At 32.6% G+C, this 27,356-nt stretch overlaps 1 protein-coding gene across 3 annotated transcripts in view; it reads right to left on the bottom strand.

The window, feature by feature from the left end:
• The window catches only part of SEC24A (SEC24 homolog A, COPII coat complex component), a 62,291-nt gene that overhangs the window by 12,161 nt on the left and 22,774 nt on the right, over positions 1 to 27,356 (bottom strand). The window contains exons 3-16 of one of the 3 annotated variants that reach the window (XM_032476771.1): positions 27,031 to 27,201; positions 25,365 to 25,442; positions 24,652 to 24,812; positions 24,177 to 24,349; positions 23,249 to 23,351; positions 22,027 to 22,153; positions 20,258 to 20,367; positions 15,936 to 16,048; positions 14,444 to 14,562; positions 10,284 to 10,339; positions 8,991 to 9,197; positions 8,058 to 8,178; positions 7,562 to 7,720; positions 2,156 to 2,329 (exon numbers count right to left, since the gene is read on the bottom strand). In XM_032476771.1, coding sequence (XP_032332662.1) covers positions 2,156 to 2,329; positions 7,562 to 7,720; positions 8,058 to 8,178; positions 8,991 to 9,197; positions 10,284 to 10,339; positions 14,444 to 14,562; positions 15,936 to 16,048; positions 20,258 to 20,367; positions 22,027 to 22,153; positions 23,249 to 23,351; positions 24,177 to 24,349; positions 24,652 to 24,812; positions 25,365 to 25,442; positions 27,031 to 27,201 — 1,872 coding nt within the window. Of the gene's footprint in view, positions 1 to 2,155; positions 2,330 to 7,561; positions 7,721 to 8,057; positions 8,179 to 8,990; positions 9,198 to 9,227; positions 9,908 to 10,283; positions 10,340 to 14,443; positions 14,563 to 15,935; positions 16,049 to 20,257; positions 20,368 to 22,026; positions 22,154 to 23,248; positions 23,352 to 24,176; positions 24,350 to 24,651; positions 24,813 to 25,364; positions 25,443 to 27,030; positions 27,202 to 27,356 lie in introns of those variants that run through there. The other 2 variants (XM_032476772.1, XM_032476773.1) reach the window with 2 other exon arrangements.

Raw genomic sequence — 27,356 nt, 5'->3', positions numbered from 1 at the left:
ACAACAAAAAACAATACATACAAGAAACAAAAATGAAAACCTTTTGAGAACCATCAAATATCAAATATCATGTAAACCTTTTAAAAATTTCTAATCAGCAAGACCTTGAACATCACAGGAAAAAGTAAAAAAAACTAGAGAGGATATCCACATTACAACCTGCACTGACACATGAAGACTAATGAACACGTATCTATGAGGAGCTCATACAAATTATTTGCCGAAGTAGTATCTGCAAAATAGGGTAACATTATTTAGAGCTTCTATTCTAGATCAAAACTAATATAAAAACATAGACATACACATACACACACACACAAAATCAGAGGCTGAAATAAAAAGGCACAAACTGGTAAAATCTTTCTAAAAAGCAATCTGGCGTTACTTTGTTGTACATCTGAAATTAACACTGTAAATCGACTAAACCAATAAAAAACAAGAATTCTTTTTTAAAAAAAGCAAATCTGGCAATACCAAGATTTTTCTAAAGAGTTGATCTCTACACTCTTTATTTCCAATTCTAGAAATCCATCTTGGGCAAATTTTCAGAATGACAAAGATTTATTTCCATGGATAGAAATTATAATCAAACAAACAAAAAAACCCAAAAACAAGAAACAAAAACTAAACACTGACAACAGCAGATTCTGGTGAGGATGAGGAGCAGCTGGAACTCTCATATACTGCTGATGGGAATGCAAAATGTTACGGCCACTTAGGAAACAGTTTGGCAAGTTCTTAAAAAGTTAAACATGTGCTCACTATGCAACCCAGCCATCAGTGAATACACTGAAAAGTATTTACCCGAATGAAATGACAACTTATGCTCACGCAAAAATCCATATGCAAGTATTTACAGGGCCTATATTTGAAACTGCCAATAACTGGAAACAACCCAAATGTACCTCAGCTGGGAAGTGAAAAAACAAACTGGGTACAGCGGAATACTACTTAGGAATAAGAAGTAAGAAACTACTTGTAGATGCAACAACATGGATGAATCTCAAGTGCACTAAATGAAAGAGCCAGATTTTCTAAACAGCTATCTACTGTATGATTCCATTCATAAGACATTCTTGCAAAGGCAAAACTATAGCATCAGTAAACAGATCAATAATTGCCAGGGGCTGGGGACAGGAAAGAGGCCGACTACAAAAACACAAGGAGATTTTTGGGGTTAAGAAAAATCAATGAGCAGAAAAAAAGAATGGGATGTTCTTTTGTTAAAAAATGTTATCTAGAGACAGAAATACATTTTACATTTATGGTATTCAGTCTCCTTATAATCATAATACAAAAACTGAACTCTGTAAAGGTTTTATTAAAATATCTGTTATTATACACTTTTTATAGATTTTGGTGGTGCTGTAAAGGTGAGTAGACAGAGTGCGAAACACTTCCAAAACTTTTTTAAGGGGACAAAACAAAATAGAGGGTGAGAGCTGTAAATTTTTGAAATAATAAAATTAAATTTAACCAGCCTTCATATCATCTTTAGAACAAAACATATTATAAATTAATTAGTACTAAATAAATGATATCCTTAAAAAGTGTTTATTTTCCATTTGAGCTTCTTCAAAACTTAACTCAAATGTCACCCTCTGTGAGACCTTTCCTGGCTACCCTATCTTAAAATACCAGGCCCCCAGCCCTTCTTAAACCCTTCAGCTGTTTTCTGTTTCTCCTTAACTAACATCACTACATAACACAGTTATTTTACTTATTTATCCTCTTTATTTTCTGTCTCCCCTACTAGAATAAGCAATATGAAAAAAAACAGTTTTTAATTCAATTTTATTGACTGTTGTGTTATTGGAACATATTTCAGTGCTTGACACTAAATAGACCCTCAATAAATATGTGTTAAATAAAATGCTTCAAATAGTAAATACCAAACATCTTGGCTTTACCAGGATAAGCAACAAACCTCTTTAGGTTAAGAATACTCTTTTGGCTTAACAGAAATGAATCATTAATTCCAAAGAAAAAGAGTTTATCACAAGCCATAAAATACATGGCCAAATCAAAAAACTTACCTCTGCTACATCATTGTGCTTATAGTTAACAATGTATGTTAGACTTAAAATTTTGTTAAGAGGATAGATTTCATGTTTTGTGTTTTTTGCTACAATAAAACAAACAAACGAAAACTTACCTTTGCTGGATGTATACAAAAGTGCTGACTGAAAGGAAACCAACTGAGTGTCAGTAAGACTCTCTTCCACTGACATCTGTACTGCATACCCAGCATCTGGGTTTACATTTGGCAAAGACAGTAAGTCTGTTGACCGAACAAAGAAGTTCCCATGGAAAGTATGAATGGAAAGACCTAGAAGAGAAAAATTCATCAAAATGATTTATATACACCCACATATAAATATTTACATTTTATCCTTTTCACTTATCTGAATGGCAGAGAGCAAATTTAAAAGTTTAGATGTGATATTGTGGTTTATAAGAAATATATACCCAGTCTTTGCCTGTTTCTGGCACAGAGCTCCTGTAACCCTCAGAATCCCCTAAAAGTCATAAAGGCGTCTTTTGCTATGTTAATGAGGTGACTTTTGGAAAGCAACTAGGTAACCTAAGGATGGGGGATGGTTGCCAGAGGATCCAACCACAGGATTAAAGGTTCTGAAAGTGTAGTGCAATCCCTAACCACTGCCTCCAGGGAGGGGAGAGACAAAGGTGGGACCAATCACCAGTTGTCAATAACTTAATCAACCATGACTATGTAATGAAGCCTCCATAAAAACCCAAAAAAGATGAGGTCTTTCAGAGAACTTTGGGATTGGTGAATACGTGGAAATTTGGGGAGAGTGAAGCTCTCAGAAAGAGCAAGAACGCTCCAGAAGCTCCACATCCTTTCCCTTCCCCACACTTTGCTCTATGCACCTTTCCATCTTGCTGTTCTTGGGTTAAATTCTTTTATAATAAACCAGTAATATAGTAAGTAAAATGTTTCTCTGAATTACTAGCCAGTAATTCCAAACAACAGAGGGTTTCGTTGGAACCTCCAATCTAAAGCCAGTTGGTCAGAAGCACAGGTAACAAACTGGACTTGTGACTGGCTTCTGAAACGTGGGTGGTGGGAGGGTGGGGATTTGGGGAGCAATTGTGTGAGACTGAACCCTTAACCTGTGGGGTATGACACTATCTCGAGGTAGACAATGTCAGTATTGAGTTAACTGCTTGGTAGTATGGGGAAAAACAACCCTCACATTGTAAATGGGAGCAGAATCATTAGATGATACACAGTAATTAGTGAGAGTGGAGGAGGGATAAAAGATACCTTCTTAAATGAATTCAAAATTTCAAACAACTTTTTGGATGACAATTTGGCAATATCTACCAAAATTCTAAATGAATACTTACTTTGACATTAGTAATTCCATATCTAAGAATTTATCCTACAGATACAATCATTCAAGTGATAAATTTATATGGGCAACAAAAAATAAGCATTACTGTTACTGTCACAACAAAAAAAAAATCAGAAATATCTCCACTGCCAATCAGTAGGAAAATAACTAAACTGTAGTGTGTATATTCTACTGAAGGTAGGCAGAAGTTAAAAAACATGAGACAGATCTACATATACTAAAATTAGATCTTCAAGACTTGCTAAAAACATGTACAATGTTATTTATGCTACTGTACTGTTCTATATATTTTCCATGGAGACGTATGTAAGTATGTAAATGTATAGAAAAACTTGGTATCACAGCAATGTGCTTGCAGTAACTTACATAAAAGGACAGAGTGAAAGTGCAATAACACACACATACAAGCTGACAGAAGAGAACTTTAGTTTATCAATAATGTTTCCTTTTTATTTTTACAGTAACAGGTATATATTTTGCTTGTGAAATAAAAACCAACTTTATAACAGTAATCAAGAAAAAAAGGATGCAGGCCTGCATGTACAAAAATAGATGTGGTTAAAAAGAAGCCAGATGTGGGGGTGGGTATAGCTCAAGTGGTAGAATGCATGCTTAGCATGCATGAGGTTCTGGGTTCAATCCCCAGTACCTACTCTAAAAATAAATTATAAAATGAACCTAACTACTTCCCCCAACAAAAAAAAAAAAAAAGAAGGAGGAGGAGAAGGAGGAGAAAAAGGAGAAGGAGGAGAAGGAGACATCTTTTTGTACTGTACCTTTTCCCCCCTAGCTTTACCAAGAGCATATTATTTCATGTGTAATGAAATTTATCATTTAAAAAAGAGAGAAACCTAAGCAAATTTACCACAAAGATTTATTAAATTAAGTACTCTAGAAGGAGGGCATAGGTTGGTTTGTACGTCCAAACTCCTTTCACAAAGTTAGGTACATATAAAACAGCTTCTGTCCTGCCAAAGAGAAAAATCTTAAAAGCACTTTTAGGATGTACACTTCCCCTAATTTAGAGGCAATATCTGCAGAAATAATCATTTTTGAGGTCTATCAATCTTGAATTAATAGGATACAATAAATGTGCCCTTTAAGACATAAATACTAAAAAACTATTAGAATTAATAAACAAGTTCAACAAGGGTGCAGGATACAAGATCAATATACAAAGGATTAATTATATTTATAGGAGAGAAAATTTCAAAATAATTCTGTTTATAATATCAAAAAACCATTTAGGAATAAATTTAACAAAAAATGCAAAACTTACACTCTGAAAACTAAAATATTGTTGAAAAAATTATTAAGAAGATCTAAATAAATGGAAAGACATATCACGTTTTTGGATGACAAAACTTAATAATGTTAAGATGGCAATATGCCCCAAATTTATCTACCAATTAAGTGAGGTCCTTATCAAATACCAGCCGGTTTCTTTGCAAAAACTGACAAGAGAAACCTAAAATTCATATCGAAATGCAAGGGACCCAGAATATCACAAAACAATCTTGGTAAAAAAGAAAAAAGTAGAGGATTCATACTTCCTAATTTCAAAGTTACTATAAAGTCACAACAGTCAAGAAAGTTTGGTACTGGCATAAGGATAGACATATAGATTAAAAGAATAAAATTCAGAATCCAGAATTCAAACCCTCACATTTACGATCAACTAATTTTCAACAGGGGAACATGGATGCCAAGACAATGCAATAGGGAGAGAACAGTCTTTTTTTTAACAAATGGTCCTGGGACGATTGTATATCCACGTGCAAAAGAATGAAGTAAAAAACCTACCTCACCAAATACAAAAGTTAACTAAAAATAAATAAAAGAATTGTAAATATAAAACACTTAGAAGACAATGTAACTATAAATGTTTGTGATCTTGGATTACACAATGGTTTTATACTATGATATGATGCCAAAGCACAAACAGAAAAAGAAAAAAGTTGATAAATGAGACACCACCAAAATTAAAAACAAATGTACTTCAATGGGTACCATTAAGAAGTGAAAAAGGCAACCCACAAAATGCAAAAAATTTGCAAATCATATATCTGATAGAAGCTCTATATCTAAAAATACAAAAAGAATTCTTAACATCTCAATAAAAAAGACAAACCAAGTTTTAAAATGGAAAAAGGATCTAAATAGACATTTCTCCAAAGAAGATAAATAGCCAATAAGCACAAGAAAAGATGTTCAGTATCATTAATGAATAGGGAAATACAAATCAAAACCTCAGAAAGATAACACATCACACCCACTAAAATGGCTAAAATAAAAGAAAGGACAATAATAAGTATTGACAAGGATGTGAAGAAATCAATACTTTCATTCATTGCTAGCAGGAATGAAAAATGGTGTAATTGCTGGAAAATACTGTGGCCATTCCTCAAAAAGCTAAACATAGTTACCTTATAACCCAAGTATATCCTAGGTATAGACCTGAGAGTAATGAAAACAGGTCCAAAAACCTCTACTCAAATGTTCGTAGCAATATTATTTATAATATCTAAAAAGTAGAATAAAGCCAAATATTCATCAACTGATGAAAGGATAAACAAAATGGAGTATATCTATACAATGGAGAACTACTGAGAAATAAAAAGGAATATTTTTGCGAAAGTTGGGGGGCTGATGAAATACTGATACATACTACAACATGGATGAACCTTGACAACATTATGTTAAGTGTAAGGCGCCAGTACAAAGGGCCTCATACTGTATGGCTCCATTAATATGAAATATCCAGAACAGGCAAGTCTATAGAAACAGAAAGTAGACCAGCAGTTGCCTAGGTAGGGGAATGAAAAGTGACAACTAATCAGCACAGGGTTTTCTTGTGGGAATGATGAAAGTGTTGTAAAATTGACTACGGTAATATCATGGTGACTATATTTAAAACCACTGAATTGTATATTTCAAATGAGTGAACTATATGATATGTAAATTTTATCTCAATAAAGTTATTAGAAAAAAAAGAAAACAGAAATAGAAGGCTATTGTGGTAACTCATTGGTTATGGATGATGCCAATAGCTGTGAGCTGTTTGGAGATGTGGCAACCTCAAGTGTTTACCTGATACCTTATATAAGAGATTATGTAAGTTTCCTTTTTGGTTGTTTCAATCAATCTTTTTTTTCTTTTTATTACAGTGATGGATAATAGAGAACTTCATCTGGCACATCATTTGACCAACAGACTTCAGTATCTATCTAGTGGACAGGTTTGTGGATCCCTAGCTTTTGATATTTATTTTTCTGCCACATATTTCACATACTTGTTCCATTCTAAACAATGATTGCTTCAACCCTCTTACAGAGCAATAATATTTTTAAATCTGAATAAAAGATTAGAACCAGGCTGATAATGTAGAGAAATGAAATATTAAGAATTATAATTTCCCACTCTCATAAGAAAATAGTTATCACATTTAACAGCCACAAAACATTTATCCTGAAAAACAAACTCGATATAAGCATTCAGAAACTGTGAAAAATTGTGCTCTACTCTGGAATTTGACACAACATTGTAAAATGACTGTAACTCAATAAAAAATGTTCATATAGAAAAAAAAAAAAAAAAAAGAAAGAAAGAAACTGTGAGACTATTTCCAAAGCAACATGTGGCAAGGTGTCAATGGCAGGTGAAGGGTGAGAAGAATACAAACTAAAAGATACTCTACTTTTGGAGATGGGTGGTGGTCATGGTTACACAAATGAGAATGTAATTAATACCGCTCAACTGTATCCTTAAAAATTGTAAAAAGGTAAATTTTGTTATGTATATTTTACCATAATTTTTTAAAATAGTTTTTAAAAATATCTTCCACTACTAGTATTCAGTCAAGTGGAATGAAAACCCATCAGTAATATGCTTTTTTTTCTTTGGGGATATGATTTTTTTTCCACTGAGATATAATTCACATACCATAAAAATCACACTTTTCACGTATACAATTCAGTGGTTTTTAGTATATTCAAAATAGTCCCTATTGAATAGTTTTTCAACAATGTATCTTCTCTATTCTTAATTGCACAGTCCATCAAAGTAAATACAAAATATCAGAAGAACAAATTTTATAAGACTAGGTGAAAACATGCATATTTATTCATATCAAAAGCAACAATTACACCTTTGTTAATGTAAAAAAAAAAGACCCCCACCTTTGGTGCACCGAATCCTCATGACTGCCTCAAAGCCAATCTTTCGAGTGAGGTATCTCTGTAGTTCCTTGTGTAATTTCTGTACTTGGACTGGGTTGTGCTGATGGTGGTAAGAGGGATAGTAATAGACACTACCTGCTGAATACCGAGAAATACAACCTGAAAAAGAACACATACTCCTTTTAAATTCTGCCACTACTATTACTATGAATACATTCTATTACTATACCAGTAACCATAGGCATTTGGATCAATCTTTCTTTAACTTCTTAAAATACTGTCAAAAAATAATTATTTCATCCCTTTAAATAGTAATATAAAAATTTCTCTATTATAAATGTTTAGAATACAAGACTATAAGGTTTACAATAGACTAAACTGACTAATTCTCCCAAGGGAATAAGAATTCATTCACTTTGTCCTCCATTTAGAAAACTATCATATAAATACCATTTTGATATTCACATGAGAAAAATAATCATCAAAAAGAACTTACCCAGAGAAGCCAAATCAGAATACTGTCCACTGAGAAGGAATAAGTCAACGGCTACCTGCTGACCAGAACAGTCCAAGGCTAATTTCTTATAGAAGTCAGTTGATGGTGTCAAGTGAATGTCCTATTAATCATTAAAAAGAGAAAAAAAATTTAAATGATTAAATTGTCATAAAATTTAAATACCTATCTATACATACCAACGGTTGACAATTATTCTTGGGCATTCTACAAAATCCTTTTGTTTTGTAATATTTTCTCTCTTTTCAGTAAGAAACATGTACTGCTTAAGAATTTTCTATTTTGTTTTACCTTAAAAAAGAAATACACCTATTATACTAATTTTGCTAATCTATTGAATGCTTAGTATGCTGGAAACTTCTAAATTCACATGTAATATTTTTCAACTATCATAAGAGATGGGTACTATCAATATTTTTACATTATAAATATAAGGAAACAGGGAGGCAAAGCTTGCACATCTAAAAACCAGTGGAACTTAGGCAGACTTACTCCAAAGTTGACACCTTAATCATTATAGTATATGGTCACACTTGCATAATCTTTTGAGATATATACACACAAGGTGCTCAAAAGCAATCCATGGCAGTCAACATATAAAATTATGACTACTTTTTACTGGTCATCCAGGTTCTAATTTGTCCCTAGCAAGCTTCTTCTCTTGGTCTGCCCAATTTTCTTGTCAAAGGCAGACAGCATTGTTAGTGGCCTGCTAAATATCTAAACACAAGGTAAGGGTGAATCAGGCAGAAAATAGTGTAATAAAATAGAAATATCTACATAAAAGAGAAATGCTTTATCTATTTCCTTATATTCTCTCCTCTCTACAACTGAAAAATAAATTTTAAATAAGCTCTGTAGTCAAAGGGACAAAGCACCAGCATAAATCTTGTACATTTGATAAGATTTTCTAACCTTAGCAGATGACCTTTGGTTGGGCTCCTCTCTTGGTTTCAAGGCTCCCACTCCAAGAGTTGGGAGCTGTGTTTGAAAGACAGACATTCGACCACCAGTTGGGGACATCAGCTTAAAGGCAGCCTGAAGTGCTGGACCCAAGGCACTCTGGGTCTCTAGGGTCTTGGTGAACATTTGTGGCAAACTTTTCAGTAAATCTTGGACAAGCTTGTGAAATAAAGCAAGAAAACTCAAGAGTGTTACAATTAATTTTTTTCACAGTAAGTCGGTAACTAATACAACAGACAAGACACTGAGTCATGATGATGGTCAGAGAATCTACAGACAGTACAGTAAACAATGAAGTTGGTCAAATGACAAGAAAGCCATTTTAAGTCAACATTATAAATTGGCAAGCAAGACAAATCAAAATTGGGGCCTTACAGTTCTTGCACATGCAGTAGTCCAGCAAGACTATAAGTCCAAAGTGTATCCAAAAGAACCATCAGTTTAGAGATTTGATTTATTTAAATGCCATGAAATATGGCCTTCTCAATCACCTCTACACACTTTATTCTTTTCAGTTCCAAAGTGAGTTTAACTCTTCCCCATTGCAAAATCTAAGATAGCCAGTAAATTTGCCAACTAGTAATATCACTACAAAAGAAAAACAAAAACAGCTACCTATTCAGGTTAGGTTGTACAAATAAAAAGAGTTAATGGGAAAAAAAATACTTCGCAGTATGGCGAAGTCACCGTTGCCAACAGCTGAGACCATAGACTTGCTAGTTAAAATGTTACCCCTACGGCATATATGCATGTACAGGGTAGACAACATCCCCCCTTCAGACACATTCTGTTCACCTCTCACTGTATTATGTCATGGCAATTTCCAGGCAGGTAATAAGAGTTTCTTCTGAACTGACCCCAATGACACTCTGTGAATCAGAAAAGCAAAGGGCACTGAAAGCAGCCTAGCTAAAGTGCTTCTATGTAGTGACCAGAAGCTTATCTCAGCAACCCTCCCAATTTCCCAAATGGCTGGCAAGGCAGGTTTCCTTCAGGTTTTCCTCCTTTATGGAATAGGCTTATCTTCTACCCTACTACAAATTGATATATTAAACTTAAAAACAATCAGTTCAAGGGCAAACTTAAAAGCTGTTTATCTGATGAATTTTAACTAACAGCAAATATAAAATGCTACACATCTTAGAAATGTCACAGAAAGAAGAAAAAGTCTACTTAAAGTTAATTTCAAAAATATAATCCTTCAACATTTCAATTAAACATGTCAGATAGGAAAGTGTCCCTTACCTCTTTACTTTCATTTAAATTTACTAATAAGTTCTCAGGCATAGGTATAAAAACATCTGAAAGAATAAAGAAATATTTCTTTTAAACAAAACTTGATTGTTAAAGGTGTTCCAAATACGTAACACTGATATAGTTAACCACCCCCATACTTAGAGAAAAGCCACCTCCACCACTTTTACAGCAATGTCTACATATGTTCAAAGAGTCAACAAAAGAGCAATGATTTAGGTTTTCATTACAACTTATTTGTTACCATATAAAAAGTAAACAGCCTCTCAAATAGAAAATACTGATGCATAAGCACTCAGTAAGGGTTTGGACAATTGCTCTGCTTCTTAAATTAAAGACAACAATTTAGAATCCTGCTTTAGAATTGCTTAGCCCCAGAAGCCAGCCAAAGAAACACTCTTGGCATTAAAAAAAAAAAATGTTGACTAAGATGACACACAAGAATTCTATGTCTTGACACAGAATATAGCCCACCAACAGCTCTGTCATTCAAAAAGCAGATACTCTGTCATAAATAAGGCCCCCATTCTACTTATGGAACTATAAAACAAGTGAATCAGAAGGTATATCAACTGGCCACATCAGATGAGCATCTCAGGATTCAAATTTACTCTTAGGAATTAAATGCCCTTCCTCTGAAGAAAGTAAACTGAGAAGGAAATGTAGGTGATGGTGGAGCACTATAAGGAGTCTCACTTCCTCAAAAAATGTTTCACACTTTTGTACTATTTATTTTTTATTACAAAAATTAAAGCTCATCATAATGTTTATAAAACACCAACAAATAATTTGAAACATTAAATATTTACTTTCGTTGTCATGTAAAAAAATCTACTGTCCACTGTTTGGATTTCTTCTTTTTCTTTAAAAAGATTTAAAAGTTTTATTGAGATATAATTCACATACTACAAAATTTATCCTTGTAGAATACACAATTCAGTGATTTTTTTTAACACATACAGAGTTGCACAACCATCACCACTATCTAATTCTACATCCTTTTCATCATCCCAGAAGGAAACTCCATACCGATTAGCAGTCACTCCTCATTTTCCCACCAACTCCCACAGCTCTAGGCAGCTGCTAGTCTTCCCGTCTCTGGATTTGCCCTTCCTGGACATTTCAGATTAATGGAGTTACAGTATGAGGTCCTTTGTGACTGGCTTCTTACATTTAGTATAATGTTTTCGAGGTTCATCCATGTTGTAGCATCTATCAGTACTTTATTCAGTTTTATTGCTGCATAACAAAACATTTCATTGTATGGATATATTTCATTTATCCACTCATCAAATGAGGGGCATTTGGGTTGTTTCCACTTTTTGGCCGTGCTGTTACAAACATTCATGCACCCATTTTTGTGTGGACATGTTCTGTTTTCTTTTGTTTTTTAATAACTCATATTTAAGAATTTTTTAAAAATTGAATTACAGTTGACTTACAGTGTGGAAAAGTTTTTAATTTTCTTGAGCATTGTATTGAGTGAAATTGCTGGGTTATATGATGACTCTACGTTTAACTTCTAAAGGAACTGATAGACTGTTTTCCCTAATGGCTGTACCATTTTCCATTCCTACTAGTAGTCAATGAAGGCTCCAATTTCTCCACATCTTTGCAAATACTTGTTATTGTCCTTTTTAAAAATGTTTGCTATGTGACATCCAGTAAGGGATATTCCATTTATCAGCTTATGTATAAAATTGAAAGGCTGGACAACATCATAAATTCACAACTTGGCTCATCATCAGAATCACCTGCTCAGTGATTTTATTTTATGCCAAGTAAGTAGACAGATTAGGTAGGGAATGAATGAATGAATGAATGAATTGGCTGATCTGTTGTGAGACTTAGAACAACCATGACAGAAGGGGGCTCTTTAACTACTGCATTTTAAAGGTGTACAGTTAATCCTCATTATTTGTAGATTATGTATTTGTGAAATTTCCTACTCATTAAAATTTATTTGTAACCCCAAAACCAATACTCATGGAACTTTCATGGTCATTCACAGACAAGCCCAGAGCAACAAAAAATTTTCGATTTGTGTTTGAGAATTTTTTAACTAGTGTGATGTGGCATTTCATTGTGGTTTTCACTTGCATTTCCCAGATAACTCATGTTATGGAACATCTTTTCAAGTGTTTACCAGCCAACTGAATATACATTATACTGAATATGGTGTACTGAATAGAGATATGTCTATTCAAATCCTTTGGCTATTTTTTTAATTAGGCTGTGCTTTTATTGTTAAATTGTAGGAGTTCTTTACATAATCTAGATACGTACTTTGATCAGATATATTGCAAATATTTTCTCTCATTCTGTGGGTGTCTTTTTACTTTCTTGATGGTATCCTTTGAAACATGAAAGTTTTTAATTTTTAAGAAGCCCAGTTTATCTATTTTTTTTTCTTTTCTTATTTGTGCTTTTGGTGTTATATCTAAGAAATCACTGCCTAATTCAAGGTCACAAAGACTTAATCCAATGTTTTCTTCTAATAGTTTTAGTCTCACATGCAGGTCTATGATCTATTGTGAGTTAATTTTTTAAACTACAGTAAAATATACACAATATGCAAAATCGATCACCTTAACCATTTTTAAGTGTACAGTTCAGTGGTATTAAGTACATTCATAATGTTGTGTAATTATTATATATTTTCAGAACATTTTCATCATCCTAAACAGAAACTCCGTACCCATTAAATAATTTTCCCCTTCTCCTAAACCCCTGGTAACTCATAATCTACTTTCTGTCTCTAAGAATTCATCCACTCATACAAGCAGAATCATACAACTTTTGTCCTTTTGCATTTGGCTTATTTCACTGAGCATAATGTTTTCAAGGTTCATGAAGGTTGTAGAATTCATCAGAATTTCATTCTTGGACATGAATAATATTACATTTTATGTAAATACCACATTATTTATCCATTCATCTGTTGATGGATACTTAGGCTGTTTCCAATGTTTGGTTATTGTGAATGTTACTATGAACGTTGGTATACAAGTATTTCTTTGAGTGCCTGCTTTCAGTTCTCTTAGGTATATAATGGGAAGCAGAATTGGTAGATCACAATGGTAATTCTGTTTTAAGTTTTTGAGGTACTGCCAAATTGTTTTCCATAGCACTGCACCATTATATATTCCTACCAGCAACATACATCAGTTCCAATGTTTCCACAATTTTGCCAGCCCTTGTTATTTTCCATTTTTTTGCTAATAACCATTCTAATGGATATGAAGCGGTATCTCATTGTGGTTTTGATTTGCATTTCCCTAATGACTAAACATGTTGAGCATTTTTTAACATGCTTATTGGCCATTTGTGTATCTTCTTTGGAGACTTGTGTATTCAAGTTCTTTGTCCGTTTTTGAATTGTGTTATTCTTTTGTTGCTGAGCTGAAGAGATCTTTACATTACTCCTTCATCATATATATGACTTTCATATGTATATATTTTCTCCCATTCTCTGACTTGTCTTTCACTCACTTGATAGTGTTCTTTCACGTACAAGTTTTTAACATTGATGAAGTCCAATTTATTTATTTCCTTTTGTTGTCTCAGCTTTTACTGTCATGTCTAGGAAATCGCCACCAAACCCAGGTCATGAATAATTTCCCCTATGTTTTCTTCTAAGAGCTTTATAGTTTTAGTTCTTAAGTTTAGGTCTTTGATCCACTGAGTTGTTTCCTATATAGTTTAAGGTAAAGGTCTAACTTCATTCTTTTGTATGTTCACTTTTCCCAGAACCATTCGTTGAAAAGACTGTTTTTTCCTCATTTAATGGTCTTGGTATCCTTGTCAAAAAATCAACCATATATGTGAGGGCTTATTTCTGGGCTCTCTATTCTGTTCCACAGTCTATGTCTATCCTCAAATACTTCTTGAATGAGCTTTAACATTAACTTGCTTTTGTTGCCTTGCTCAGAACTCACTTTACCTCCATAGTTCTGTTTCCTCTTTTGTAAAATAAGAGATTTGACTGAAGGAATCTTACACTTCCAACAATTTTATGATTTTATACTCAAGGTTTTCCTCAATACCATAGAATCATACCACACATTCCTAATTCGTCAAACAGTCATAAAATATTTCTAAAACTAAAAATTCTTAAGGCAGTTAAATAATTTTACGTATACAATATATACCTTCAATATCTGAAACTATTAGCATCTGAGGTTGAGAGAGACCTTCTTGAAGACTGTAGAAGTGGATTGTACTATCAAATGTTATGAAGCCAATTTTTGTCCGAGTGTTGCCAGGAAGCCTAAAAGCAAATTCAGAAGAGTATTTTATCAAGTATTCCCATATACATATATATACCTAAAATATCTGCAAAGACTTACGTACAAATATCTACTTTTGTGAGATGGAAACTGTCCCAACATAAATATTTTAACCCATGCAGTGATTAGTCACCATGAAAACATACCCTACTCAAAGTGAAAACATTACATATAAGCCAAACGATCAAACCCAGCAATAATACAGCAACCCAAAACTCACTATACCCATATAAAGTTATATTAATCACTGAGGAAATGACACATTAAAAAATACTGTAAAGTATATACAAAAGTTTGTAGATGATTTTAATTTACAAAAAATACTTCAAAAAAATACCATATACCAACTCCAAAATGCAATATAGGGATTTAGGTAGTACATATCTTAAAAAAAAAAATGTTTGCCCAAACCTCTTCTTATATTGTTTAATGCATTCATTTAAGAAGATCAGTAAAAGAATCTGTTTCAAAGAACTTATATATATAGACCTTAGTTTCATAGGAGAAAAGATAAACTAGTTTTCATTCTTGTTGTTCATGCTTGGGTGAGTCAATGAACTCTCTCATCAACAGATAATCCCTATATACAACCTACAACATTAAAAATACAAATGCTGGTAAGAACAAGAAAGCCTTTCACCAGTGTGAGGGAGTTAGTCCATTTCTGAAGAGATTTAGTCCTGCACATTCTTCCTTACCACACAAGAGCACAGTAGTACTTCATTACACTGAAAGCTAGCTTTTACGGGTTACAGTAAGTATCTAAGAACCACTTAAAGTAAGGTTATTTTAAGGAACTTAAGACATATGACAAGCAAATGCAATGTGTAGACACTGTTTTAGATTCTTATTCCAACAAACCTATAGTAAAAAGACATTTTTGAGACAACCAGGAACAAAAATTGAACTGGGTATTAGATCATATGATGGAATTACTGCTAATTTTGTTTGGTGTGATACTCATATTTTAGTTAGGGTTAAAAATAATTCCAAGTATCTTTTAGGTAAAATGATATGCTTACAGAGATTTGCATTAAAATACTCTAGTGGGGGTGGAAACTGTGTGCTGGGCTGGGAGGAGCAGGATTACATGAAGGAAGAACAGATAAAAGGTTAAAATACTGAAGTTGAGGAACAGTACCTGGAAGTTCATCAAATTCTTTCTATTTACTACATGTTTGAAATTTTCCCATAATAAAAAGTTAAATTAATGTTTCTCAGAGAAAGTGAGGCCTAAAGCTAACAACTGATTTAAGTGGACCTTTAGAACATAATTACATCACTTTTATAAAAATATTTTAAAATTACTTATTCCTTTTATAAACCCTGTTAGTTTCTAATTTAAGATACTTACAAATCCAGATTGTCTAACAGACTCTGGCAAACTGAATTCAAGTACCCCGTTTCAACTGCATTGTGAGAGACATCAAATACAAAGAGGTACACTGGAGGTTGAGGTGGTCGTAACTGAAGGGAAAAAAGGATCTCATTAAACACATTTAACAGGATTATATGTAAGCTATCATTTGTCATGCCTACATACAGCAAAACAATAAAACAAGCATTATTTACAGAGTGAGTGAAGACTATAATAAATAGTAACAGATTAAGAAAAACAATATAGAAAGAAAAGAAGTTTAAAAAACAGGTAAAACTATATTATACTATCTTCAGATACATACTCAGAAAAAGAAGAATGAGGATGTGATTGTCTTAAGTCAGAAGAGTGCTTTTTGTAGGACAGGAAGGGGAAGAAATGTGATCAGAAAGGCGTTGGGGAGTATCGGCAATATTCAGTTTCTTGACCTGGGTGGTGCTAACACAGGTGTTATTATTATTGAGTAACCTATATATTCTTGTTTTATAGACTTTTCCTTAAGCACATTATATTTCACAATTTAGGGAAATTACAGTTCTGAAAATGACAAATCAAGTTAGCCAGAGCTGATTATTTAACCAAGATATTTCAGCCAAGTTCCATAAAAATGTACAAGAATATTTTAAATTTCCAAATTCAAAGATTTGTTTTCAATTCAATAAAAAGCATCAAATAACCACAATCAAAACTCAGCATATATTACACTAATTCTTATATTTTTTTGCACATACCACTTGTCAAATTCATAGGTTGCCCAAGAGGTGACTCACAAGAGCATAACTTCCAAATTTAAGACAAGCTTCCAAATTTAAAAAAAGCCATTTTTTTTTTTTTTACAAAACCTGGAAAATAAACCCAGGAAGGCCAATTCAAAAGAACAAATGCTTCCAATTTTTTGGCTTTAATTCAACAAAGGGACATTTACACTGCAGAAAGCATTACCAACCAGTTAAGTGTTAGAAAAATGTTTTCTACACTGAAATTTCTATGTGGTGAAAAGAGACTGAATTCTCAAAATTTCTATACTAAAATGGCCCCAGTTAACCAGATAGAGATTACCACAAAAATATACTAAAATAAAATATTAAAAATTGGTATTAAGTCTTATCTTCATATTCTTTTTCCTTATATTATGACATGGAGAAAGAGTAGCCATATGAAAAGTCCCGGATTTTTATGCAAGCTCTACCACTTACTAAAAGATATGTGGAGATAAACAACAAGGACCTACTGTATACCACAGGGAACTATATTCAATTTCTTGAAGAACTGGAAAAGAATCTGGATATATCTATCTATCTGTAGAGTATATATCTATAGTTATATATATATATATGAATCGCTTTGCTGTACACCTGAAACTAACATTGTAAATCAACTACACTTCAATAAAAAATAAGAATTAAAAAAAAGGTATTTGGCAATTCATTTAACTAAATCTGCTTTCACAGCTGTATCCCTAGCTTAATTAAGGGAGCTGTTTGTGATGATCAAAAGTACTTGTGCTAGAAAACAGATTAGAGGAAATTACCACTGCAGAATCAAAAAAAGAAAAAGAATGAAAAGAAATGAGGATAGTTTAAGAGAACTCTGGGACAACATGAAAAGCACTAATATTCACATTATAGGGATCCCAGAAGAAGTGAGAAAAAACCTGAGAAAATTTTTGAAGAGATAATAACCCAAAACTTCCCCAACTTGGGAAAGGAAACAGTCACCCAAGTCCAGGAAGCACAGACAGTTCCACACAGTATCAACCCACAGAGGAGCACACCAAGGCACAGAGTAATCAAATAGACAAAAATTAAAAGATAAGGAGAAAATACTAAAATTAGCAAGAGAAAAGCAACAGATAACATACAAGGGAACTCCCACAAGGGAATCAGCTGATTTTTCAGCAGAAACTCTACAGGCCAGAAGGGAATGCCACAATAAATTCAATGTGATGAAAGGGAAAAACTTACAACCAAGAATACTCTATCCAGCAAGGCTCTCATTTAGATTTGATGAAGAAATCAAAAGCTTCACAGATAAACAAAAGCTAAAAGAATTCAACACCATCAAACCAGCTTTACAACAAATGTTAAAGGAACTTCTCTAGTCATCAAACCATAAGAAAAGAGAACAAAAAGAAGAAAGAGGAAAAAAAGACCTACAAAAGATTGCTTTGACAATTTGGGGTCTTTATTGGTTCCATATAAATTTTGGAACTGTTTGTTCTACTTCTGTGAAAAATGTCATGAGTATTTTGACAGGGGTTGCACTGGATCTGTAGATTGCTTTGGGTAGTACGGCCATTTTGATAATATTGATCCTTCCAATCCAAGAGCACAAGATAGCCTTTCCATTTCTCATGTACCATCTTCAACTTCCTTCATCAATGTTTTACAGTTTTCAGAGTATAGGTAACTTCCTTCATTAAGTTTATTTGTAGGCATTTTGTTGTTTTGGATACAATGGAAATGTTTATGCCAGTTCTAAAATTCTGGTTTTTGAAGTGGGGAAAAAAAAAAAAGTGAACGAAGGGCCACAAATGGCAAAATATCCTTCTTTGTTACAGGTGAGTTGTATTCCATTACTTACATATGCTACATCGTCTTTATCCATTCATCTATTGATGTGCACTTGGGATGCTTCCATATCCTGGCAATTATAATGTTGCTATTAATTGCAAGGTATATGTATCTTTTTGAATTATGATTTTTGTTTTTCTTGGATATATCCCCAGGAGTGGAACTGCTGGGCCATATGGTGGTTCTATTTTTAGGTTTTTGAGAAATCTCCATATTATTTTCCATAGTGGGTGCACCAATTTATATTACCACCAACAGTGTACCAGGGTTCTTTTTTCCTCCAAATGTTTGCCAACATTTGTTATTTGTGTTCTTTTTGATGATCGTCATTCTGACAGGTATGAGGTGATGTCTCACTGTGCTTCTGATTTACATTTCCCTGATATTAATGATGTTGAGCAACTTTTCATGTTCCTGTTGGCCATCTACATTTCCTATATGGAAAAATGCCTGAAGTTCTTCTGCCCATATTTTAAGTGGGTTGGTTGGTTGTTTGCTTTTTAATTGAAGTACAGTTGATTTAAAATGTTGTATTAGTTTCTGGTGTACAGCATGGATGGACTTGGAGGGCATTATGCTAAGTGAAGTAAGTTAGACAGAGAAAGACAAGTACTGTAAGATACCACTTACATATGGAATCTAAAAAAAATACAACAAACTAGTAAATATAACAGAAAAGAAACAGACTGACAGATGTAGAGAAGGAACCAGTGGTTATCAGGGGTAAGAGGGAAGGGGAAGGGGGAGGTGGAGAATTAAGAGGTACAAACTATCAGGTATAAAATAAGATACAAGGATGTACTATACAATATGGGTACTATAGCTAGTATTTTATAATAACCATAAATGGAGTATAACCTTTAAAAATGTGTGAATCACCATACTGTATACCTGTAACATATAATGTATATCAACTATAGTTCAATTATAAAATATGATATTGTAAAATAGATACATAAATTTTAAATGGTAAAAATAAATAAATAAATAAGATACAAGTACTCTGTAAAATGTAAAATGCTAAACATTAGGCATAATTATTATCATTTTAAATGCAAGACCTCAGATACACAAATATGTAAAAGTAATTGCAAGAGGATGTGCATCATACCATTATTTGCAACAGAAAAAAACTGGAATGACCTAAAAGTAAATATCATCTCAATATTATACTGCAAAATTCTCAATGGATACACAAGAAACGTAAGTGGAAACTTATATACACTACTTTAACCTTTTTTGTTGCTGTTGTTTTGTTTTGGGGAGGGTAATTAGGTTTATTTATTTATTATTACTTTATTTATTATTATTTTATTTAATAGAGGTACTGGAGATTGAATCCAGGACCTCATGCATGCTAAGCACACACTCTACCACTGTGCTATACCCTCCCCCCTACACTATTACTTTTCAAACTTACCCTTACATACTAATTAATTACTTTTATTATAAACAAAGATAATATTTACCAATTTAAAAATCTATAATTTTCCTAAAGAATTCTGTATTTGTTTGTTTGTTTGTTTGTTTGTTTGGTGGGAGAGATGTAATTAGGTATCCTTATTTATTTTCAGAAGAGGTACTGGGGATTGAACCCAGGACCTTGTGATGCTAAGCATGCACTCTACCACTTGAGCTATATCCTTCCCCCACAAGTTCTATACTGTTTTACTTAAAACCAAGTATAGTGAAATATTTATGCTATGTAAAAAAGTGAAAGTTTACCATGTATTCTGAAGGAGCCATAAACTCAATAGTAGCATTTTGAACTTCAGGTCTTCTGTGAGGTTCTCCATAGACTCTGGTCAAAGGGTTGTACATGAATTCTTCAGGAACTATGTAAGTTAACAACATATAATGATAAAACTGAAAGGATTAAGTTTAATACACTTATTAAAGTATATTTAATATACGTGCATTTGGCTGTTTTCTTAATGTACGAATTTATAAATAATTCAATATAGACTAAATATACTTTGATTCTGAGTTCCATTCAGTTTCCCTCCATAATGGCACTCAGTATTTTTTACTTTTACAACTACAATGATTGTGATTTTTCTTTTCCTATCTTCTAATATCCTCTTTGTCTTAATTCTTGGGAAGTTGTTCTAAAATTGTTTGAAAGGAGGATAAAAACTCATTAAATGCCAATTATTTTCTTAAATGCAAGACTAAACTTTGTCTTAAATTTCACAATGGTACAAGGATAGTAACATTTGACATATGAAATGTACAGACTGACTGCCTCTAGAAGGCTCTGGTAAAAATACTTCAAAGGTTAAAGCCTAAAGGTTTGGTGAGTTTCAATAATTAATAAGACCTCTTGGGAACATCAATTGCCTACTGCTTATAATACACTAGTGCTTGAAGACCATTTTCTAAATTATCATTGCATCTGTCTTCCCAGTAACTGTTTAAAAATTCAAATTCCGATATATGCTAAAGGGTCACCACAGCTTATGAAATGGTATGGGCTGCATATGAAAGTGACTTCAACCTTTACAATTTAATTTCATATATTGAAGCACATATTTATAAGATTTTAAAGGTATACTAAACACTATACATACACACATTTTCTGAATTATTTTGGAGTAAAAAGAATGTTTCTTTCCTACCCTCACTTTACTCTACACCTAAAAAAAACACATATAAACAATAAAAATGATTTTTAAAAATATCTCAAGTTCCTCCATTCCCCAATGTTTAATGAAATTTCCTTCTAAACAGAGACCTAATTTTCAATGTGGATATTGGCATACCCTTTTTTCCTCTCTAATCCTAATATAATGTTATTAGTTAGGTAATATTCCTCAAATATAAACTATGAAAGAGTTACTAAGAGAGATTTCCTCCTCCTCAATTACTGAGAAAACTACATTCAACTAACCTTCTAGCACTGCCCACCTCCCTTCATATAGCAGTGAATGAAGCTAATGGCAGCTACTCTGTAGACTTATTTTCTTTCACCCTAGAGAAAAGGCATGGGAAAATTTCTAAATAAAAAAATTTCTTAAATTATAGGCTTAAATAATACCATGAAATATTATGCCAGTTATTATACATTTAATATAATAAATGTAACCAAGTGGTACAAAATAATATCATCACTTTTTTTGCTTAAGAAGTATATAATTATTTATATGTAAGTATAAATGCCCAGAAAAAAGCTAATAGACGTTTATCTCTGCGTGAAAAGATTACAAGTAAATAAGACATGGTTTGTTTGTTTGTTTTTAATTTTTTTGTATGTTTTGGGGCGAGGTAATTAGGTCTATCTATCTATCTACCTATCTAATGGAGGTACTGGGGATAAACCCAGGATCTTGTCCATACTAAGCATGCGTTTTACCACTGAGCTATATATACCCTTCCCCCATGACTGTTAATTCTTAAAGGACAAGGTTTTTTTTTTAAACTTCACATTTGTGTTGTCTGATTTCCCTACAATGCATGTAGAAATGTTTAAATGTTTAAAACAAAACAAAACATACCATCATTGACTCGGTAACATAAGTTACATTTCCATCTTCTTTGATCAAGAAAGCTGACAAAAGGGTTGATGTATGTCCTGCAGGAACGGCATCTCACAATTGTACTGGAGGTAACCACAGGCAATTGCTGAAAAAAACAGAACTAATTTATTAAAGGCAGTGATCATCATGCCTAAAGTTCAAGTAATTAATCCATAACGTCCAAATAATTGTTGGGATATTGTAACACTGGAGGAAAAAAACCAAGGTAGAAAATGTGTCTCCCCCTCAAAAAAAAAGAAAAAGAAAAGAAAAAGAAAAGAAAAAATAGTAAAAAGGAAAAAGAAACAAACAAAATGTGTCCATATCACCCCACAAAAAATTAAGCAAAATTTGTTGATTTTTAAACCCCAGTGATTTTCCTTAGGACCATTCTCATTAAATTTTGCCTTTTAGAAAGTACTTATCTTCTTATTAAAAATTAAAATTGCAAAAACAACATAGTAAATTTACATGTATCTTTGAGATGAATGGCAAAGGAAGGATCAATCTAAAAAAAATGACCAATTAATTAGGAAGTTTCTTCATGCTACATTAACAGGTCACTAAGTTCTCATAAAAGAACTGTCACAAAGTAAAATATGGTTAAATTATATTTAAATATTCAATATGCTCCTATTTATAGCTTATCCTATATAATAAAAGATCTACAGTATTAAAATTTTTAAAAAGGCAATACAATCCTATCACCAAAAGGAGGTTTGTTATGGGTAAGTCACTTAGGTACTGATCTTCTCAGAAGTACATGGTCACATGTCAAGGACCCAGAGTCTTAGGACAATAGTAGAGGGGCTTCTTCTTCTTTTTCCCTTCTTCTTTTTGTTTTTTCTTTCTGAAACAGCTTCTTAAAGCAACAGATTTTACTCCAAGAATTGCAGAACTGGGAAATTGGGTAAAGTCGTTTAATGAGTAAACAATTTACAACTTTTTAAAATAGTATGGTTCATTTATTTTTTTTCAGTACCTCTATTCTGTTCAGTACCTCTTAAATTTTTCAATAATATGTTTATTTTATCTCATTGTGAAAGTGTTTAGTAATCAAATTTCTGGTTGAAATACAAATAAAGGAATCTGTTAATGGTCAAATTCTGAAAGATAGCTCAAATTATTGCACTCATGTAGAAAATTCCTCATCACCAAGATAATTTCCCACAAGACATTTACTTTCACTATTAAAACATACCACTAGGTCTTTAAAAGGATGAAGCAGTAGTCCCAAAGGAAGTTTGGCTTTATTCAGTAAGGCCTGAGTCTGAGGGATGCTAGTCAGCGTGCATCGAAATAACCTATACCAAAGTAAAAATCGTGTCAGTTGTTACTATGATTTCTTTTGGACCAAAAAAGAAAAAGACTTAACAGGTATACATTTTAACATTGGATCAGATTACTAATGAATAGTTCAATAGGTCCTCACAAATTTTATCCTTTTTAAATATTTAAATCCTTTTTGGAAAGAAAGGGTGCATGGTAATAGCCCTGTTTTATATAATTAAAAGTCTCTTCTAAGCTTGTGTATAAGATAGTCCAGACTATCAAACAACTTATTTTTCTTTAAGTAAATCTAGATTGCACTGGAATTACAAGGTGATGGCCCAAATTTGTAAGTGCAAAGTTAAGTTTATTACTGAAAAGCTCGGTTTTGCTGAAGGTTCTAAAAAGACTATTTAAAAATAAAATTCAATTTATCAGAAAGTCTTCATACACACTTAAACTCACAATCAATTTTAGGAGAGAAAAGAATATTAAAATTATGTTTGGTATGAGAAACAATTTAAAATGAAAGCAGATAAAGAATTATAAGATTCAAATCCCTATACTTTGGACTTTGAAGATATAATGTAGCCACTATAATGATAATGAATATCATAGTCCCATTAGAGCAGATATGAGCAGCTATTAGCTCAGGGGTTACAACCCTATTTCTTGACTTAGAATACTTCAAACATCAAGCAAGCAACTAACTAAGCACTGTTTCCTGCAGGCAGAACTACTTTCATAACTTAATATATTTGTACAACTTGTCCTAACACATGAAGCTCCAAAAAAACGTGGAAAACTTTTACAACAAGTAGAATGTCATATTTGATAAGAAGCACTGTGTGAAGCCTTACTCTGGGTTACAGTTGAGTTTCTGGATGTCCTCATGCAAATTTGGAACTGGAGGCTTCAAAGGTGTTGATGGAAGCATGTTTCTTTCTTGAAGGAGATTGATAACTCTTAGCCCCTCTGGATGTAGACTTAATCCACTCATGCTTGCAGTTAAATGATTAGCACCTAAGGGAGTCTGAAGACATTTAATTTTAAAGTAAGTAGCCTTCAGTTGAAAAGAGAAGAGTATAAGGACTTGGTTACTTAATTTCTCTCTCAATAACAAAACTGTAATCTACTTTCTCTGGTCAATTTTTTGGTGTTAGAGCACGTAACAGAACAAAAGCCTTATGAAATATTCCTTATCATTCTAGTTGGTTAAAAATGTTCATTTTTACCTTCCTAAAACTTTTTCATGGGAATACAGTTTAAACTAAAAGGTAGAACATAGGTTAAAAAAAAAAAGGAAGAAAGAAAGAAAGAAAATAAAAAGTTTACCTGAGTAAAAGCCTGTGGCCCACTTGGGTAATTCAAGGAAGAGAGTGGCATTCCCGTTGTACTAGGTGGTGGTGTGTTCTGATAACCAGGTGGCAAGGAGGGATATGAATATCCAACACTTCTGCTCATTGTGGGATTCTTATTAGTAAGCTGTGGTGTTGCTAGAAACAAGGTAACTTTTAAGTTCTATTTTATACTCCAGAGTACTTTAAATCAACACATAGATCCATTACATTATAGAAATTTTAACTCCACAATCCTTTGAGTAATTTAATACTTTCACTTATCACTTTGGTAAAATAAGACAAACACGAATAACAAAGTAATAGCAATGATTAAAATCTAGCTAATGTGGACTTACAGCTGGAAACACACAAAAATAAATTTAGTATAGTTGATTTCCTTTCATAGCATGTACTAAAGTTTGTATTTAGAGTAAAATACTAATTCAAAACAACTTAAAATATACTAACTGTTCAACTGATTAAATAAATTTAAAGAGATCTAATTGATCAAAATACTCTACAGTCATAACACAATAATAATGAAGCCAATAATTCCAATTCTGAATGTAAAAAAGCTAACAAAAGATCTAAAAGCATAGAGATAAAAAATGCTAACAGATATCACTGCATGACATAATTATGAAGTTTTCTTCTTTGTTTTCTACAAGGAACACATAAAAAAATCAAAAAACTTTCATAGCATCTCACCCAAGAAGCCACCGCCTTCAATTTCATCATAACTATTGTGAACCACCATAGATCCATTATTAGTATTTGATGGAACACCTAAGAAGGAAGTTTATTGACAATATTTAAATTAGAACAATTATTACAATTTCTGCAAGATTTGATCTAATGTCTAAAATTTAAAGTAACTTTTGAAATGACAAATAGTATAAACCACAGCCCAGGAAAAATATATAATGTGAAAATAAAATTCTCAAACAATGCAAGTTTTTAAATATATAAAATAAAGAATGGTACTTTGTGGAGTTTATAAAGTTATATACTATCTGAAAAATTTTAGCAGTCGTGAGAGCAGCATTAAAAAAACCTCTAAGGAGCAGTACACACTAAAAAAAAAGAATCACCAAAATACATGCTCTTTAAAGACAAAATTATCAGGATAAAAATCTTTTTTTCAAAATATGGAAAAACAGAGTAGAATCTAGAATTAATTTGAAGGTGATACATATTCATTAGAACAACTGCGCTTAAGTCTAGAGAACAACCACTAAAATGAATAATAAAAATTCATCTCTAGGTACCTCTACTATTTATTAGCTCTAATTTAGGTACAGAAGAAACTAAAATTAATGAACAGCATCAACCTCTAGCACATAAGAAAGGTGCTAATTTTAACAGTCATTTTAACACCAAATAGATAAGTTTAATAGCTTCAATAAAGTTAGTAACTTCTTTCAAATTCTCAAGACCATCATGACTTTAGCCATGAGTTGATACAGGGGTAAACATTAGTCAAAACTATTTACAGAAACAAACAAACAAACAAAAAGGGCATATTTTTAGTTGGTTAAAAGTTAAAATATTTATTGTAGTTTGATTTTCAAAAATATAATGTGGCAACCAGTGGGACATTGCTTTATCATTTTGTTAGTCATTTTTAACACCATTCTTTTCGAATTATTCACAGGTCAGTTTTTTCCCTACTTGCAATACTAAAAAAAGGAAATGCTAAAAGAAAAAACAAAAACAGTAATATTGATTGTATCGAGTAGTGGGATATGGGCAGTGGTTTTTATCCCTCCTCTTCTGTTTTCCTATTTCAACATCTTGTTGCAATGGTTATATTTCTGCTAAAATCAAATTTCTAATTTTACAAAATATTTTGTTTAAATTAATAAACATATTTTAAAGTTATATCTAAAGACAATGCTTTTAAACATTTTATTATTTATATAAAACATCAAAATGATTGTATATTTGACTTTTTACTTAAGCTCATAAATATTTGTTAATATTTACAATGACAGTGGCAATCAAAATACTGCTTCCATGGAAAAGAGCCTATATATTAAAAGGATAGATGTAACACCATGTCCATGTTCCCCTCTCGCCTCCATCTCCCAAAAGGCATCTAACTTTATAGCCATGATTTTTAAATCTGCACAGCAACAACAAAAAAAAGTTAACAGCAGTGATCCCAAAAGCTAGTCTACATTCTAGCATAGGGCAGGGAATTCTGAGGAACTTTTTTAAACTCTAATTTCCTAAGGGAATTTAGAATTTCCCTAACCCAAACAACTAGTTTTTCTGAAAAAAATATGATTTGAATGCACAGAATTCAGATGACATTGATCCTTCCATCCTCAGTTAAAACTTTAGGACTAGACTTGGTTTTTGCCATGCTTACCTTCTTGGTTGCTAGCTGAATTAAACGAAGGAGGGGGCACAACTTTATGTGATGATTTCTGAGGAGTAAGGGCCCTCACTGGAGGTGGTGCTCCAGTTGGAGGGGACCCAAGTGGAGCTCCTGGTTGAAAAGTGGTAGGCAGAGGTGGATTCACTAAGGGGGGTGCAGATCCTATGGAAACATTGGTTTTTCACAGGTCACTTAAGAACTTAAGGAAAAAGGCCAAAACAGCCTTTTTCCATATCTAAGTAACTTCCAAATTTATATTTTAATTATAAACTGACAAATTACCAGAAATAAGTTAACGTTCCAGATTAATAGCTTTT

Source organism: Camelus ferus, chromosome 3, assembly GCF_009834535.1.
Source record: "Camelus ferus isolate YT-003-E chromosome 3, BCGSAC_Cfer_1.0, whole genome shotgun sequence".
In the NCBI taxonomy this organism is placed as follows: domain Eukaryota; kingdom Metazoa; phylum Chordata; class Mammalia; order Artiodactyla; family Camelidae; genus Camelus; species Camelus ferus.
Note: the sequence above shows the minus strand (reverse complement) of the source record. Positions and strands in the feature narration are given on the sequence as shown.